General features: G+C 39.4%; 1 protein-coding gene across 1 annotated transcript in view; it reads right to left on the reverse strand.

The window, feature by feature from the left end:
- Positions 1 to 697: 697 nt before the first annotated feature.
- Positions 698 to 15,982, reverse strand: part of RESF1 (retroelement silencing factor 1) — a 36,475-nt gene continuing 21,190 nt past the window's right edge. Inside the window, exons 5-8 of the mRNA XM_071817230.1 lie at positions 12,309 to 12,391; positions 3,938 to 9,294; positions 3,079 to 3,153; positions 698 to 1,904 (exon numbers count right to left, since the gene is read on the reverse strand). Coding sequence (XP_071673331.1) covers positions 1,762 to 1,904; positions 3,079 to 3,153; positions 3,938 to 9,254 — 5,535 coding nt within the window. The 5' untranslated portion in view covers positions 9,255 to 9,294; positions 12,309 to 12,391 and the 3' untranslated portion in view covers positions 698 to 1,761. The remainder of the gene's footprint in view (positions 1,905 to 3,078; positions 3,154 to 3,937; positions 9,295 to 12,308; positions 12,392 to 15,982) is intronic.

Genomic DNA, 15,982 nt, shown 5'->3' on the forward strand with positions numbered 1-15,982 from the left:
TAATGCAGGCAGTATACTACAGGTGCTAAACTCCCAAGAAAATGAAAAATAAAACCTTTTCAGAGTTGCCAACATTATTACAAAATTCTCCAGTGGCAATGTTCCCCACAGACTAATAGCTGGGCATCCAGCCAGAAAAGAAACCCACTAAGTTGTTAGGACAGCTGTGCCAGACAGGAAGGGAGCTTAAAACCTCCTGAATAGCTCCCCAGTTTGAGAGGAGAAATGTACAAATGATGGAAGGGGAGGACTTCTTTCTCCCAAAAAAATCCATTTTTAATTCAGCATACACACAGAGCTAGGAAATCATAATGCTATGCTCCACCGGGTAATTACATCCAAGATGCCTACAAACACGCATCTTTGTGAACAGAGTACTACTGAAGGCTTTTTAAAGTACTCATGCTGATAAATTCCCAACTCCAAGTCAGAGCAGGTGAAAGAAAAATAAAAAAGACGTCAAAGAGAAAAATATTCCTGATGTGTTTTCTGATGTAGAAGTACATGCTGTTAGGAGTTCCTTGGAAAAAAACTGGGACTCAAGTCCAGTTCTCACTTGCAACTATAAAGCCTTTTAAGAAGGAAGATCTGGCACTTATTTTAAAGCTGCTTTTCATCTACAGGAATATCTTCGATGCCTATTTAACTAACTGCAATAAACACAACTTCATAGTTTTGAACTAAAAAAGAAAAGGCATAACCTTCAAAAGTTTATTTAAAATATAAAAACTGTTCAGTGAAATATCTACAGATCTCTTACTTTCAGTAGAAAGGTTTAAACAGATAGAAAGAATCCAGTACAAAATTTGTGAAAAAATACGGTTCAAAATTCTGAACAACAGTGAAAAGGCACTTAAACAAAAGACACTCAGCAACAAATATAATTCACGTCACAGTCGATGTGTAGTCAAACATTAACTAACACTTCATGAACAAAGAAATTAATTACAGTCTGGTTAAAGTGAGCAACATAGTCCAGACAAGAGTGAGTTCAAGCTCCCTGTACTTCAACAAAAGTGTAAAGAAAGCAGAGAGAAAAAAAAATAAAGAACTCTTCAGTCAACTAACAGTTTACGGCACTGAGTTCAGATCAAGAGCTCAGTGTTCGATGTGAACAAGTTCCACAAAAAGAAATGTAAGAAAACCGGGTAGCAGCATAAATACTTCATGGTATCCCCAAACTGTATGTTTGATTTGAGGGTTTTATATTTGTATTCCCAGTTTAAAAAAAAAAAAAAAAAAAAAAACAAGAAAAGTTTCTACAAAAACAGGAAGCCTTGTTAGAAGCACAACAATCAGACTAGCATAAGCAGAAAATAAACACGTAATGCTTGAGAATTCACTGCAATCTCTTTCCAGTAGGAATACTTTTCCACTGCCGGCAATGGAAAGAACCACAGGTATAAGTTTTCCAGAACCAGAAAAGGAAACAGACTATGACAATTTAAATGAGGTTTGGGGTTTTTTTGGTCAAGATTCAACTAACTCCTGCATCTTCAAAACAAAACAAAACAAAACATGCCAAAAGGAAACAACACATTTGACAATGGCATTTTCAGCACCAAAGCATATTTGTGCAATAAATACGGAATAAGATCTCAATCGTTCACAAATGAGGCAAATAGGGGAAACAATTGCCAACACCCAAAAAATATATTTAAAAAGAAAATATTCAGAAATATGAAGTAAACAGGAAAAAGGATTTTACTGTTGGCATTTTTCCCAGTGATACTGAGTAAGACCTATGATACAGGAGTGCTATCAAGGCTTTTGCATCTTTTTTTCCAGATACATTTTCCTGTAGGTCTGAAACATCTCTTTTGAGTCTTTCATTGGAATGTGAAGAGCCTCGACATCTCCATCCAGGATCTGTATAGCTGTGTCAAGTGGAATACTGTCCTTGGCTGAAAGACAGACAGAGAAGCAGGTTAAAGCAAAGTCTAAGAGTCTTAAATGACCCTACTCCTTCTGCACGTGGTACCTAAGGCCACACACTGTCAAAGAGGATGTCACAAACTTCCTTCCTAAAGCACCAGTCACCTCAGATTTAAATCAGTCTCCAATGCATCTTTAAAGCACCAAATGGTCATTTGGGCCTCTTTGTAATTTCTAAAGAATATTAAGAAAGGTGTGAATGAAAGCGAGTGGTTGTGAAAGTAAGAGAAGAAACCAGAGGAAGGGCTAAAAGAATGGCAGACACCAACAGCCAAGGACACATTCAAAAGCAATAAAAGATATAAACATTGCAAAATGTGTTGCTTGCATCAAGACCACAACAGATAACTTGTCAGCAGAGGGCTTGCACTCTGGTAAGAAGATGACAACAAAGTCAGAGCATGCTGAATGCACCATTTCACTCCCCGTTAAACAAGCAGGAAAACAAGACCATTAGCCAGAAAGACACCTAAAGCAAAGAACCAAAGATAGCAGGGAGCAACCTCAGCCAAGATTTACAAAGGATGGAACAACCAAGATCTTGAGACGAAAGATGCCACTGTTATAACTGTTGATGCCCAAAAGGTATAAAAGACCATCCAGAAAGTAATTTGCCAATCAAGAGAAACGAGGCAGATGTAGGTAGTACTGGCACCACTTTTCCTCTGTGTGTGATTTAAGTAATCCTGTCCAGACTACCGGGACACACACGTCCCAGTACTTGTGAGCACGGGTGCGTGTGCAGACAACGTCAACTTACTGTGAAAGCCAAATGAAATTTAAAAATCACTTTCTGTTTTTATAGTCTTACCGTAGATTTTGTTATGTTACTTCCTACATTTTAAAGTAGGAAAGAACTTAAGTCTTCAGCTACAGTTTAAAACTGTACTTGAATCTTGTTATCGGTGCAACCTCAAATTCAACTGCACACCCATATGCAGGAAAATTCCAACAACATATTTTTACGGCAAGAAGAATATTTGAAACTCACATGTTTAGTCTACAGAATTCATTTCAGCAGCAGAACTAGTAAAGAATAAGTTAAAGCACTTTATTAAGATTTGCTACTGTAAAGAAAAACTTAAACCCAAGCCAAGAGTATTTAAGTTGTATTTTGAAATGGATCATCACAAGTTATTTCACCTGTAGCAATCTCTTCCAGGTTTTTTTGCTTCACTGGATCACATTTTAACCAATCTTCTTTTTTACTTTTCACACCTAAAGAGAAAATTTTAAAGATGTTTTTGAGTTTGCTGTCTTACCAGTTTGGGTCTCTGTTCAGTATCAAGTTTTAACACATATACTAGCACATGCAAAAGGAAATTTCCTTTAGGTGTGAACGTGACTGCAAGGGTTGGTACGTACAGCTTAAGATTTGGTTTTATTTAAAATCAAATATAATGTTTGACACAAATATGTTTCACATTGCACCATGAGAAATATCAAAAGGTTGGGGATAAGGAGGAGAAAGAAAAGGCATCTTAAAGCAAAGATCGCAAAGGCTACCAAGACTGTGTGCAGGACATGTCTGGCACAAACCCTCTCTCTTCCTCAATACCACAAAAGATCTCTCCCTTCTCTCTACCCAGCCAGAGCTATGCACGACCAGGTGACCACTGAATGCAAACCAGATCACCTTTGGTAACTACACCAAGGGAACCTGCTTTCTATGAACAAGCCAAGCTACCTTCTAAAAGCAGGTTAGAAAGCATTCTTGCAAAGTTACTTGAAGCTGCCATGCTCTGAGCTACTCTAACTTTATTCTGTAAAACTTAAAGAAAAAGAATAAAACATTAAATTGAAGGAAAAGTCTCATTCTTTTTCAGCTTAATACACAGCTACAGTCTGTCAGAAAGCTGGCTAAGCTATTTTGACCTTCACCTTCTAGAGCCCCACACTTTTGCTATCTGTAGTTTTGTACAGCATGAATTTCAAAAGCAGTACATGCTTTTTACTTGCACATTAATTTACTTACAAATTAATAATCAAGACAGAATCATACCTGCCACAATGGCTTTCTCTCTTTCCACGGAATCCTTTGCAGCTAAGCTTTCATCATCAGCTGTTGAATTTCTGAACAGTATCTCTGGACACAGCTTAAATTCAAGTACTTCCCGTTTACAGGATTTCTCACCTTCTGAGAGAGAAGAATCTCTTTTCGTATCTGGGTTGTTCTGTGACACTTTGGGCTCTGTATGCCAGGCAAGTTTGATAGGTGACGTCTCTAATTTTGTCAGATATATGCGTTCCTGTGCCATACGTTTGAATGCAACTCTGTTCAGGTAATGTTTTTTTGGTTCCTTTTGAAGATGCAATTTTAATCTGCTATTTCTTCTGTTTAAGTATAGCAGGTTTTTATCAGGAAACATTTTCTCAGAGCACTTGTCTTTGTTTTGACCATCAAGATGTCTCTCTTTGTTAGAGAAGAAGTTTTTCGAGATGGTAGAAGACAGAGCTTTTTTTCTCTGTAGTTTAAGCGCGGAGCGATCTGCTAATGAACTCTTTGTTTTCCAGCCATTTTCTCCGTTCAATTTTTTAGCTTTGTCAGTATTTATCATGCAATTATATGAAAGTTGCTTGGAATTCTTTGCTTCTGATTGTTTCAGTCTTTCCTCTTCTACCTTTGTTTTCTTAGGGTCTCTCTTCCCAATCATATTTTCCTTCCTCTTCCGTTTGTATTGCTCCTCCTGTGAAGGATGAATTTTCATAGACTTATCCTGAGAATATATGTGAGTTTTTGACTTGAAGTCTACAGTGCCAAAATTTGGGACCTTTATAGCATCAGCATGGTAACTATTCAGCTTTTTATGTTTTATTTCTGCTGATAAATTGTCTTTCTCTTTGACATGAATTCCTACGTCTTGCCCAAGGATCCCCTTTTGTTTCTTACAGTTCTGTTCTTCAAGTGAGTTCTCTTCACAGGTATTTTTTTGTCCCTGAGTGACTTCAGCACGTCTAATTTCAACAGTTTCTGACTTTGTAAATTGGTTAGTTTCCGTTCTGGATTTCATGGTCAAACCTGGTTTAGTTTTATCTTTTGAAAGGGACTCTATTTTGAAAATACTCTCTTTCTTTCTGGATGACTTTGTCTCATTATCTGCATCTGTATGACCAGCTTTCCCTGACAACTCTTCTGAGACTGTCTGATGGTCTTTTTTGTCAGAATGAAATTCTTTGCCTAACAATGGGGTTCCTCTGTTGCCTTGTAGCTCTTCCTTCCAGCTGCTCCTTTTAGATTTATCAACATTCTGTTTTTCAGGGGAATTAAGTGGTCCAATTTTTTCCTGTTGTGTTGTAAGTGGTTTGTGTTCATCATTCACCATTAGCCTAGCTTTTTTGCCCATTACAGAGGTGTATTTGCAAATATCTTTTTTGGTTTTGCTCTCACCATTTGGCATTTCTTCAGAAATTGGCAGGTTTCCCACTGCACAGTTGTTCATCGTTACAGCATCAGATTTACTGTTGTTTTCTTCCCTCTCTGCAGAGACACTATTTTCAGCTTTTGGAAGTTGATTGTTTTTCTCTGAACCAGTCATTCCACATTTACTGGGGCTGTGTGGCACTTTACATGCTACAGATAGACAACCCATTGAAGAGCAATTGTTTTTTTTTCTGGGGTCGGAGGTTTTTTGCGCTGTTTTCTTCTCGCATAGACTCTGAGTAGGCTGAAGGCTGCCTTGATGGTTCTTCTCAGCTGAGGCCTTTTCTGCCTGTGGACTCACCACGCTCCCACTGTCACTAGAGGAACACTGGTTGTGGTTAGGAAACAGTTCTCGCATCTGCTCAGGGCTTAACACTGCAATTCTTATCTGATCTACTGGGTCCTTGAAATGAGAACCCTTCTTGCAAATTTCAGCCTTTTTTTGAGGTTGATTCTCCATCCGCTCAGCCATGGAATTATTTTGTACTGGTTCTTTTGCTAGTGCAGCAGCACCTTCAATGCCATATGGAAACTCTTCCATTAGTTCAGATAGCTGATTACTTAGACATTTAATAGGTTCTGCTCCAGAAAGTTTCATCTCTTTTTCTGTGCTCTTTTTGTTGGACTTGTAATCTTGTTTACTGTTGTCTCCTGGAACAGTGAATGCATTTGTTACAGCAGAAACATCGACAGAGAAATCTAGCGAATTTTGAGCTAACTCCTGGTTTATACTAGCAAGAATTTCTGAATCATTTTCAGGATGCTTGACAGATGCATCCAATGACTTTTTTTGTTCCGAGGTAGAAACTGTTTTAGGAGGATTGCCACTGCTTGCTTTCTCCAAATGACTAGTTGTGATGCCATCCAAAGTTTGACCTGCTTTACTCTTGCAGTTTGTTGTTTCTTCCAATGTCTTTTGCAGCAAGCTCTCTCTTTGCAGAGTGTTATTGCTCGTCTCATTTTTACACAAGTCCAGCTGTTGCTCCTTTTGCTTTGGGTCTGAGGCATCTCCTGATGAGGTACTATTTAATGCATGTGTCTCGGGGACTGACCTGAAGATACTTGCTATTTGTGGATTATAAGATATATCACCTTCAACAAGAGAACATACACTAGAAATACAAAACATCTGTTCATCCAAGACAGCTATGGATGTATCTCTTGTCTCTAACACATCTTGCTTGTCTTTATGGTCTCTCATACCTTCTTGAAAGATTTGACTAGAAAAATCTATGCCAAATTCAGGAAGAGAAGGCTTGTTTTGTACTCCGAGCTGCAGATTTTCTCTGGCATCTTGTGCAGATTGACTAGCTTTCCTTTGGTTTTCATCACATGACTTATTTGCACTCACACTGTTATTCACTATTTTGTTTCCATCAACTGACTGAACCGTTTCTATGTTTCCTTTATCAGTATTTACCACATTTAAACAGTTTCCCCCCTCTTCTTGCAAGCTTCCTGAGTCAATCAGTGGACAGGTTTTACCTGCAGATATTGGACATTTGTCTGCCTGCTCACTCTGTGTTCTCTGTTCAGAAAGTACTAAAGGAGAGACAACCGCAACTTGGAGTTCAAAACTTTTTATTAAATTGCAACTCAATGTATCAAGTTTTTGCCCTACAGAAGCAGTTGTTACAGGCAAAATTGCTTCATTTGTATCAACCACAGCATTATTTTGTTCTCTGCTTTTCGTGTTTTGGCTGTAAGATGAAATCTGATTTGTTGTGGGGTTTTCATTTGACTGCTTATTTTGCACACTTACAGATTCCGACGAACGCTTTCTCCACAAGCCCAGGCACGCAGCTAGCTCTTCCACAGAGTAACTGCAATTGCTCTGTTTAACAGATGTAGTTTTAGGAATTGGTGTTTTTTCCTGAGCTACGCTGCTCTGGAATTTAGCTTCACCAGATTTGGTTGTTTCTGACATAGGAGAGTTTGTGTTAACTATTAGTGCCTGATCACCTTTCAGACTTTCTATGTTCTTTTCACTAGTGTCTTTTAGTAAGCTTCCACCCGAGACAGATGTATCTACCAGTGGTTTTTCACCACACAGAAGATCAGTCAGTATTTTATCAGCAGTAGCACCAGCTGTCTTCTCTTTCAATATATTTGTGCTGCTCAATACAAAATGAAGAAATGATGAGTTTTTGGGGTACGACGGCTTCTCGGTATTAGCGGGCACATTGTTCAATGCAATTTTGATAGAGCTATCCACTTGACTAAAACCGGAAGCACTGTTCAAGGATGTCACCATTTTTTGAGAAGAGGCCAAGGCATTTGCATCCCTTTCTTTTGAGATGGGAGTGCTCTCAGAATTTTGGGCCGGGAGTTTGCTCTGAGAGGGAAGAGGAGCAGAGCTTAACAAAAGGCTTCTCTGCTCCACCTGAGGGTTACTTTGAGTTACCTTTAATCCTGTGTTACCAGCATTGGCTATGTTTTTGTCATTTCTTTCTTCAGGTGAAGAGGTAAGTATTGGACTCTCTGTCCCTGTTGTTTCAGATGAGGCAGGTGGTACATTTTGGTTGGGCATCCATAGAGAATGATTAGCAGGAGTATTTTGACTACTTGGAAGAGGTGGGAGATTACTATTGTTATGTTCTGAAGCTGCTAAGAGTCTTCTTCTATAATGATGCATCCTTTCAAGAAGGACAAATTTTTTTTTAATACTGAGCAACCTTTGAGCTTCCCAAAATAGTCTTTCCTTTGTAACTGTTCCTTCATCTGCTGCTGCTGAAGAAATTTGAGAATTAACAGGCCTATTCATTAAATTACTAGTCTGGATTTCTTGAACTGAAGTAGGATCACTTAGTGGTTTTGAAGCAGCCACCAAAGAAAGAGTTTCCATTTCTTGCACATCGTATGGTTCTTTGGAAATGCCAAGGGATGGCACAGGCATTGCATTAAAAGGCTGATTTGATGTCACACTTCCACTTGAATTACATACATGACTAAGTGATTGACTGATTTCTCCAGACTGCTGTTTCTGACAGTATTGCTGAACACTGTTAAAACCAGAAGCATGTTCCGTATTCGACGGGCACCTCTGTTGGCTAAGGGTGCACGCATTTGGTACATTTTGAACTGCCAGTGATACACCTACTGAGGACTGTGCTGCAGCTCTTGAATCACAGTTGGTGGGCAACAATGATGGTGCAGAACAGCCATTAGGAACTTCTGGTCCCATCTGACTTGGTTGATACTGTAGCATCTGTACATTTGCTGCAGTATTTTGAGTCTGTGACTGTAAAACCTTAAACTGAAGGTCGGGATGATATATCTGGGTTTGGACATGTTGCCCAGATGTACTAAGAGACACAGAATTATTCTGAGAATTAACGTTACTCTGATATAACATTGTAGTTCTCATAGAATTGTGCTGCAGTATTTGTGGCCGTGCAGTGTAACCATTTGCTGTGAAATACTGAGATTCCTGAAGTACATTCCTCGTGTTATTTCCAGTTTTCACTAAAGACGACACAGGAGGCAACTTTCTACGAGAATAAATGTGGGTGTTAGAGTTTGGCCAAGTCCGAGTCACCTCTGCCTGCAAGTGTGATGTCTGATTGGGAGGTTTCGGAGCTATTGGCCTGTAGGATGGTAGATATTGATCAACAGAGTATTTTGAGATAGAAGAGTCATTACCAGCTACAGATGCTCCTAGTAAGGCCTGATCTGAAGTTCTGAATCCTTCAGTATTTACAGAAGGGAAGGCAACATTGCTGGTTGGCAGATACACCATTTGGTTATTTCCAACGTAAGTGCATACATTTGTAGAGGAATAGACATTTGTCTGAGGAAAAGTATGTGCATTAGAAAAGAACTGAGTGTAACATGCTTTTTCATTTTGCAGGTTCTTATTTGCATCAGTATTCTGGAGTGGTCTTACGTTCCAGTCCATCTTTTCTTGAATTCTTTTTCTTCAGCCAAAAATCAAAATGCTAAAAAAAAAAAAAAAAAAATAAAATCAAACAAAACCTTAATCTTTCATTTAAAACCTATTTCACTCACCCAGAAGTGATCTAGAATGCTCTACGAACAGAACTATCGAACTTAAATTGCTAGGTAGAAGAGCAACTCCTTGGCACAACCCAAGGACATCAATGTTGTCACGTCAAGTTGCATAAATTATTGCCCAGAACACAGTTAAGGTACAAAAAGACAGCGTAGCAACTAACAGTTCTGTTGATTGTCCAATGAATAATAAAATCCTCACATTATCCTGCTAATTCTACTATCATTCATTTTTTTAATTTAATGGTAGATTGCTATATTTACCTTCTCATCCAAAAAAAAAAGGAAAAAACCCAATGTGTTTATATAACATGACATAATGAGAAATGCGTAACAGGTGAGCATAAGAAGCACCCATAAAATATAATGCAGGTCACACTTTTCATACAAGAATGGACTGCAATTATATCTTCAAATATAACAAAAGAAAGGAGAAAATGAATTTGGGTTCAGTAAAGATGGCTCATAATAATGTGGCCCACTTTTATCTTACATGTCATTTGCTCTTCCCTGACACTAATTTTTGAGAAACACAAGTCTGTGACTCTAGTTAACAATACATGCAGATAAAAGTAAACCAGCCCTAATTCTGTTTGGTAGCATAAACTTACTCAAATATGAAGTATGGAGACAATATCATCATCTCTGCTGCTGCAGGAAGTACACCTCCAAGAGGTGACCAAGTCACAGATCTCTAACTCTTCACAAGTTATATTCCAGAATTCACATTTATTACCAACAAGTCCAACTGAGTAAGCATGTTATTTCTGCAGAATCTCTGAGAAGTTCTTAGAGATGTCATCTTCAAAGCCAAACACCGTTTCAGTCTTCAAAAATTTAAAAGCGCAAAAAACCCCAACAACCAATAAACATGAATGCTGTTTGCATCTCAGTAAGTTCTTCTCAGTATGGTCAAACCCACCTAGGACAGAAAAAACACCTCGCTTTGTGCAGTGTGTTAGACAACTTCAACAAAGTATTTCAGGTCATTTCTCCCAGATTACCAAAGGCTCTTGAGTTTCTTTCATGGGCTCTTTTAGATTTTAGGACTCTCCCGATTTCAAACGTGAGAAATAGAAGCACCACTCAGATCTAGCATATAAGAGCCACAAAGCTAGAATTTCCAGAAGTTATTACCAAGATTCAAAGATTGCTCTATCTTCCTTCACTCTTTCTTTTTACTTTCTCTGCTCTCAAAGGACACCAATAACAAAAGCAAACAGGAAAACAAAGTTGCATATGAAATTAATAAAAAAAGTCAACAACAGTATCAAGGTAATATTTACAGCGATGCAGACTTTTGCATCCAAGCTAAAGATTTCAGACTGCTAACATTACACTGCATATTTCCTGAAAAATAATCAGGGCATAAAACAATCACACCTTTGGATTAGGTAACTGCTGAAGAAATTTAAGACATTTATACCTTCCAGAAACATGCCTGAGATATGTAAACAAGACTAAGATGCCAACTAGTAGTAACTGTAAAGAGAGAAGAAACTTTGACTACATGGAACACACAACTTAGCCAAGAGTAAAATCTAATTCTTGTCACAATCAAGACCATAAACATGAGGAGTACAACCTTAGTTCATCATCACTATTACTTGGATTAAGACAACTAAGTTTGCAACTGTGATCACAACCTGAAAATTTTTTATAACTTTAATACAAACTATGGTACTTTAAAAAGTGATATTTGGCAGAAAGCACTTGTCTTCAGAAGAAGATTTGAGAAGATCGGTATCAGTACAAGACTCCAAAAGACAAAGAAAAGACTCTTCCTCACACATACCTGCTTCACTTCTTCACCTGCTACTTTCTCACTTTGACCACGAGCCTCAGAAATTATCAGCATCTACTACATAGGCAACTACCAATTTTTCATTGATGGTGCATAGAAAGGGAATGGAGACGCCCCCCATTGAACACAGGAGTAACTGCACAGCTCTTCAACAAATCATATCATGTGACTAAAACACCTCCACCCAAGCTCCTCTACCAAACAGTTCTAGGTAAGTATCTGGCCCCATCTTATGTAACATCCCTGAATCACTCTGGAGACACCCCAATTCACCTCAGAGAGATATCTGAGGGGAATTTGGGCCACCTATATGAAGAACAGTGAATTCAACTGTTACAGGTTTCTGTTTTAGGGGAAAAGGAACAATGCATCCAAACAACAGAAAGCTACATTTGCTTCATTTTTCTAATAGCCTTAATCTACACAAAACATCTGAGCTTATTTCTGATAGGAAAGACCTCAATTTTTACTAGCAATGTTTATTATTGATTACTTCTTAGAGGCCCCTCTCCAGGAAAATACCAAGAAGAATAAACGAAGCCTAAAACACAAAATAAATTGTTACAGGCTTTTGATCTATTAGACTGGGTAAGACATGCCAGCAAAGATTTAATACTTCATTCACTGAACACTGTAACTTAACATTAAAATCTGTACAACTGCACACTGGAGCCAAAAAACACCTAAACAGTGAAAGCAAGGGAGAGTATAAGACAATGCAAAAATGTTGCATTAGACTCACGAGAGGCAAACCAAGATCACAGTAACTGTTGACTCCTCAAGTGTATAGAAAGCACAGCCAAAACCAGTTCACTGTCACCAGTCAAGAGGATAATGGGACACACAGTAAAGACACATGAGGTTGCATTCCTTGTCCTACACATTGCCGGAAGAGAAAGTTAACATTAGTGCAGCAGAAGGCCACAGAACTGTAGTGTGGGAATTACTGTGCCAACAATGGACAGTAAGTGAACAACCAAGCCCCGAGCAAACATTTACAATTTCTGCAGAGAGCAGCTTGGCAGTGACCAAACTGCTACTTTAGCATTAATGCATGTAGCATTCTCGTTAAATGGTAAATGCAACAATAGAGCAGGTAAGACACCTGCATGATGATCATCAGGGTGAACTACTCACCTGTCAATTGTTTTCTTTGATTCACCAGGGAACATGGGCAACCAGTTCAAATGGAGTTAGCAACTGCAGAAGACAACAGGTTCCTGAAATTAAAGGACATGAAAAGATAACTCACTAACTGTGGGTTAAGATCAGCAGCAGAGGATCACAACACTGAAGATCCCAACAACCTGAAAAATCAACAGTTATGGTAGCAAGCATCCTTCTCCAGGCTATGTCAACACAAAAGGACAGATGATCCTGGAGAACCCATGCCATGAGCATGGTCTCTTAAGGGCCCATACAAGGATCTTTCGGACCATAACAGGCCAGGGGAACTTATTCTGAAGTTGCTCTTATAGTCAACCCCTGACAAATGGGCTGGATAACAATACCTGGTAAGGTCAGAATGCGAGTGTGCATTCTTCGTGTGTACGTGTGGAAAACACTAATTTATCTGGAGGACATCTGCCCAAAATTGATCAAGTCAAAAGGGAAGATGGTCATCAACTAATTAATGTCATCAACTAACTAATTACCTGGATTAAATGATAACTGGGGAAGCTCAAAGACATTTTTGGAACAAAAAAGGATTCAATAGAAGTATAAGAGAAACACTTTTTTTTTTTTAATAGAACACTTTGGGGTGGAAACAGCCATCAAGATCTGTGTGACATTGCCCAAAGTCACCCTGTCATCATCACAACTTCCACCTGTGTCAGACAGAGCATCATCTCCATGAGATGCTGTAAGGGGACCAGCATGTATTCAGCTGAAGGACTGACAGCGCATAGTAAAACAAGTAGGGACCCACAGCTCAGCTGTGTGCATGCAAACTCAGATGCCTTCTCACCAGCAAAAGGATCAGCAGGTTATAGAGAAGAGCAAATGCTCGCATAAAGCTGAAGGAACCACATCACCCACAGAAGATGTGTGCAAGAAGAGGGCTTGTGCTTGCAACCCATACAGCAGGGTAAGGTGGAGAAAGGGATGCACATCACAAAAACAGAGAGATTAGAACATTCTGGGATAAAAGAAGGGTGTTTAGAAACAGTGGGTGCTTCCAGAAACTGTAAATACTTAGCATTTTTAAAGTGTTGCATTTTATGGTTTGTTACATTACCAATTTTCCTTCCGAAGATAGAGTTGAGTGATAGCCACTTAAATACATGTTCTTAATAAACTGCTTCAATCTTTGATAAACTACATGAGCAGAAGAGTTCTCTACTATAGTTTACCATACACTACTGTATTCGTGCAGGGTTTTTTTATTGCAATTGTACACTGTAGTGCTTGGGCTATTTAAAACAAACCAAAAATCACTGCAATGTTTGCATAGTCATTTTCCATGAGGTAACACTGCTATACATTTGTTCCTGCTAACAGACTGACCTTAAGCATAATTAGTGGAAACAAGTAAACAATATTCACCTGGAGATGAGTAACATCAGTAACCCAGAAGTACCATGATGAAGTGTCCAGCAACAGGAAATGAAAGGAATGACAACAAATAAAGGGTATTTGATCAGGTGACCCAGTCATCAGGGGACTAGTAATACAAATTCAGCACAAAGCCAACTCTGTGGAAGATCCTTTGATCTCTGGAGAAACAGCCACCTGTAGACCTCATCGCTTTTCAAAAGCATTGAAGTTTACCTCATCTAGATCCACTGATAAGGAGGAAGCTAGTGTTGTACCCTGATGTGAACCGTGGTCAGCAAAACCTCATATTTACCAGCGTGACAGCCAACATAGGGCTGGTCTCTCCCCAGTTACTTAGCAGGATAGGTCCACGGGAGCCCAACTCCTCTGATGTAACTGTAGCAGGGTTTGTGGTAGGTTGACCTTGGCCAGCAGCCAAGCATCCATGCAGCCACTTGTTCACCCACAAGCAGGAAAGGAGAGAAAACTGGAAGAACTAAAAGTGAGAAAATTCAAGGGTCGAGATAAAGAAAGTTTTAACAGGTAAAGGAAAAGAAAAGCAGCGGGTGGAAACAAGCAAATCAAAGGAAACCACTCACTATCTCCCACAAGCAGACCGATGCCCAGCTAGTCTCTGAGCAATAGCCACCTTGGAACCCAAACCCCACTTCTTCCTCCATCTGTTTTTTATTAGTGATCATGAAGTTATACTATATGGAATATCCCCTTTCACCAACCTGGGTCACATCTCCTGGCTGTGTCCCCTCCCAGCCTTTACCTACTCTCATTCCACTTGCTGCAGAGGGGCAAAGTGGAAAACAGAGGACGCCTTGACACTGTGCAAGCACTGCTCAGCAACTGCGAAGACACGGGTGAGTTACCAACTATGTTTTAGGCACACATCCAAAACCCGGCACCATACAGGTGCTGTGAAGAAAACTAACTCCATCCCAGCCACACCCAGTACAGTTCAATGCAGTCTGCAGCCCTGTAAAGTTCACGGCTGATATGCTTTATTTAGAACTACTGATTTATTAGTTTTAGGTAACAGATACTCGAATGAATTAAGGGCTCAACTTTTTCCCTAGCATAATGACTTCTGTGCTAATCAATCACAGCACACCGTGATGAAATTCAGCGTGCTGAAAGCATTAAAGGTATTGATCGCTACAAATTGATCCTTGTGCTCCAGTGCCACGGCTGGCCTGGGACACGCTGGTGGAGAACACAGGCAGCACTGAAGCTGTCCAACAACAATCTCTCCACACCACATAAGTATAACTAAATAAATGGGGGACATAAATAGTTAGGAAGTAGTGCATGGCATAGAAAGCAATGTGAATAAAAGTAGTTCATCTGCCTCAAGTTTGCAAGGTGATGATTTAAATGTAAGGGTTAACTAATAAACATACTACTTATTTCCATTTAGGTATTGAGCCTTGTCTGTCTAAGTACAGACTTGCTCTGTGTTTTAAGCTGGCCAAATAAGATCCAGCTGAAGCCTGGAGGTAACTGCACATGGCATCACATTCAAGCCAATATGTTTTGCTGAAAACAGCACACCACTTACATATGGGAATTTAAGCTAAAGCTGTGTTCTGAGCTCCCACTTTTTCTTAAATCGAACTGGACATAAGTTTATTTATGTATACATATATAAAATGAGAAATATAAATCAAGAATAAGCCTCCTCAAATTAATTGACAGTATCCTCAACTTTTCTGGGTTTACTCATGTAAACTGTTAACCTGAACACCCAGTACAACAGCATTAAAAGGCAGCCTCTCTCTAGGCACTACTCCTATGTGTAGGGCTTGCACATGTGACAAAGACACACATGTACATTCAGAGAGTGCAAAAATTAAACTGCTGTGGGTAAATTAGTCAAAATGGTGCTGTCACAGTCAGATCCTCTGCCACTATCTACCCCTTGAAGGAATAAGGTTCCAAGGCACAAAATGAGCTTTAGTGGGATACTTAATGTAGGTAACAATTCTACCACCCTGCGAGTGAGGACTATGCTGCTTCTATTCAAAACTCCTCATCATCTACCTAACAGGTATCACTCAATTCCCAGGAAAGTAGCCTCACCCTGAGTCCCAGGTTAAGGGGAGATGACCAAGGCACGAGCCAGCAGATCCTCAGGAGTGCTCCAACTGGGGCTCCCCAGGAGTGGTTTATACATCACTCCCCTTGGTGCTTTCTGTGGTCACTGCTTAGGAGTGTCATTTCACCCTTGTCAGACAAGCCCAAGGCCCTACTTGATCTGGATT

This window comes from Patagioenas fasciata, chromosome 1 (assembly GCF_037038585.1).
Source record: "Patagioenas fasciata isolate bPatFas1 chromosome 1, bPatFas1.hap1, whole genome shotgun sequence".
NCBI lineage: Eukaryota > Metazoa > Chordata > Aves > Columbiformes > Columbidae > Patagioenas > Patagioenas fasciata.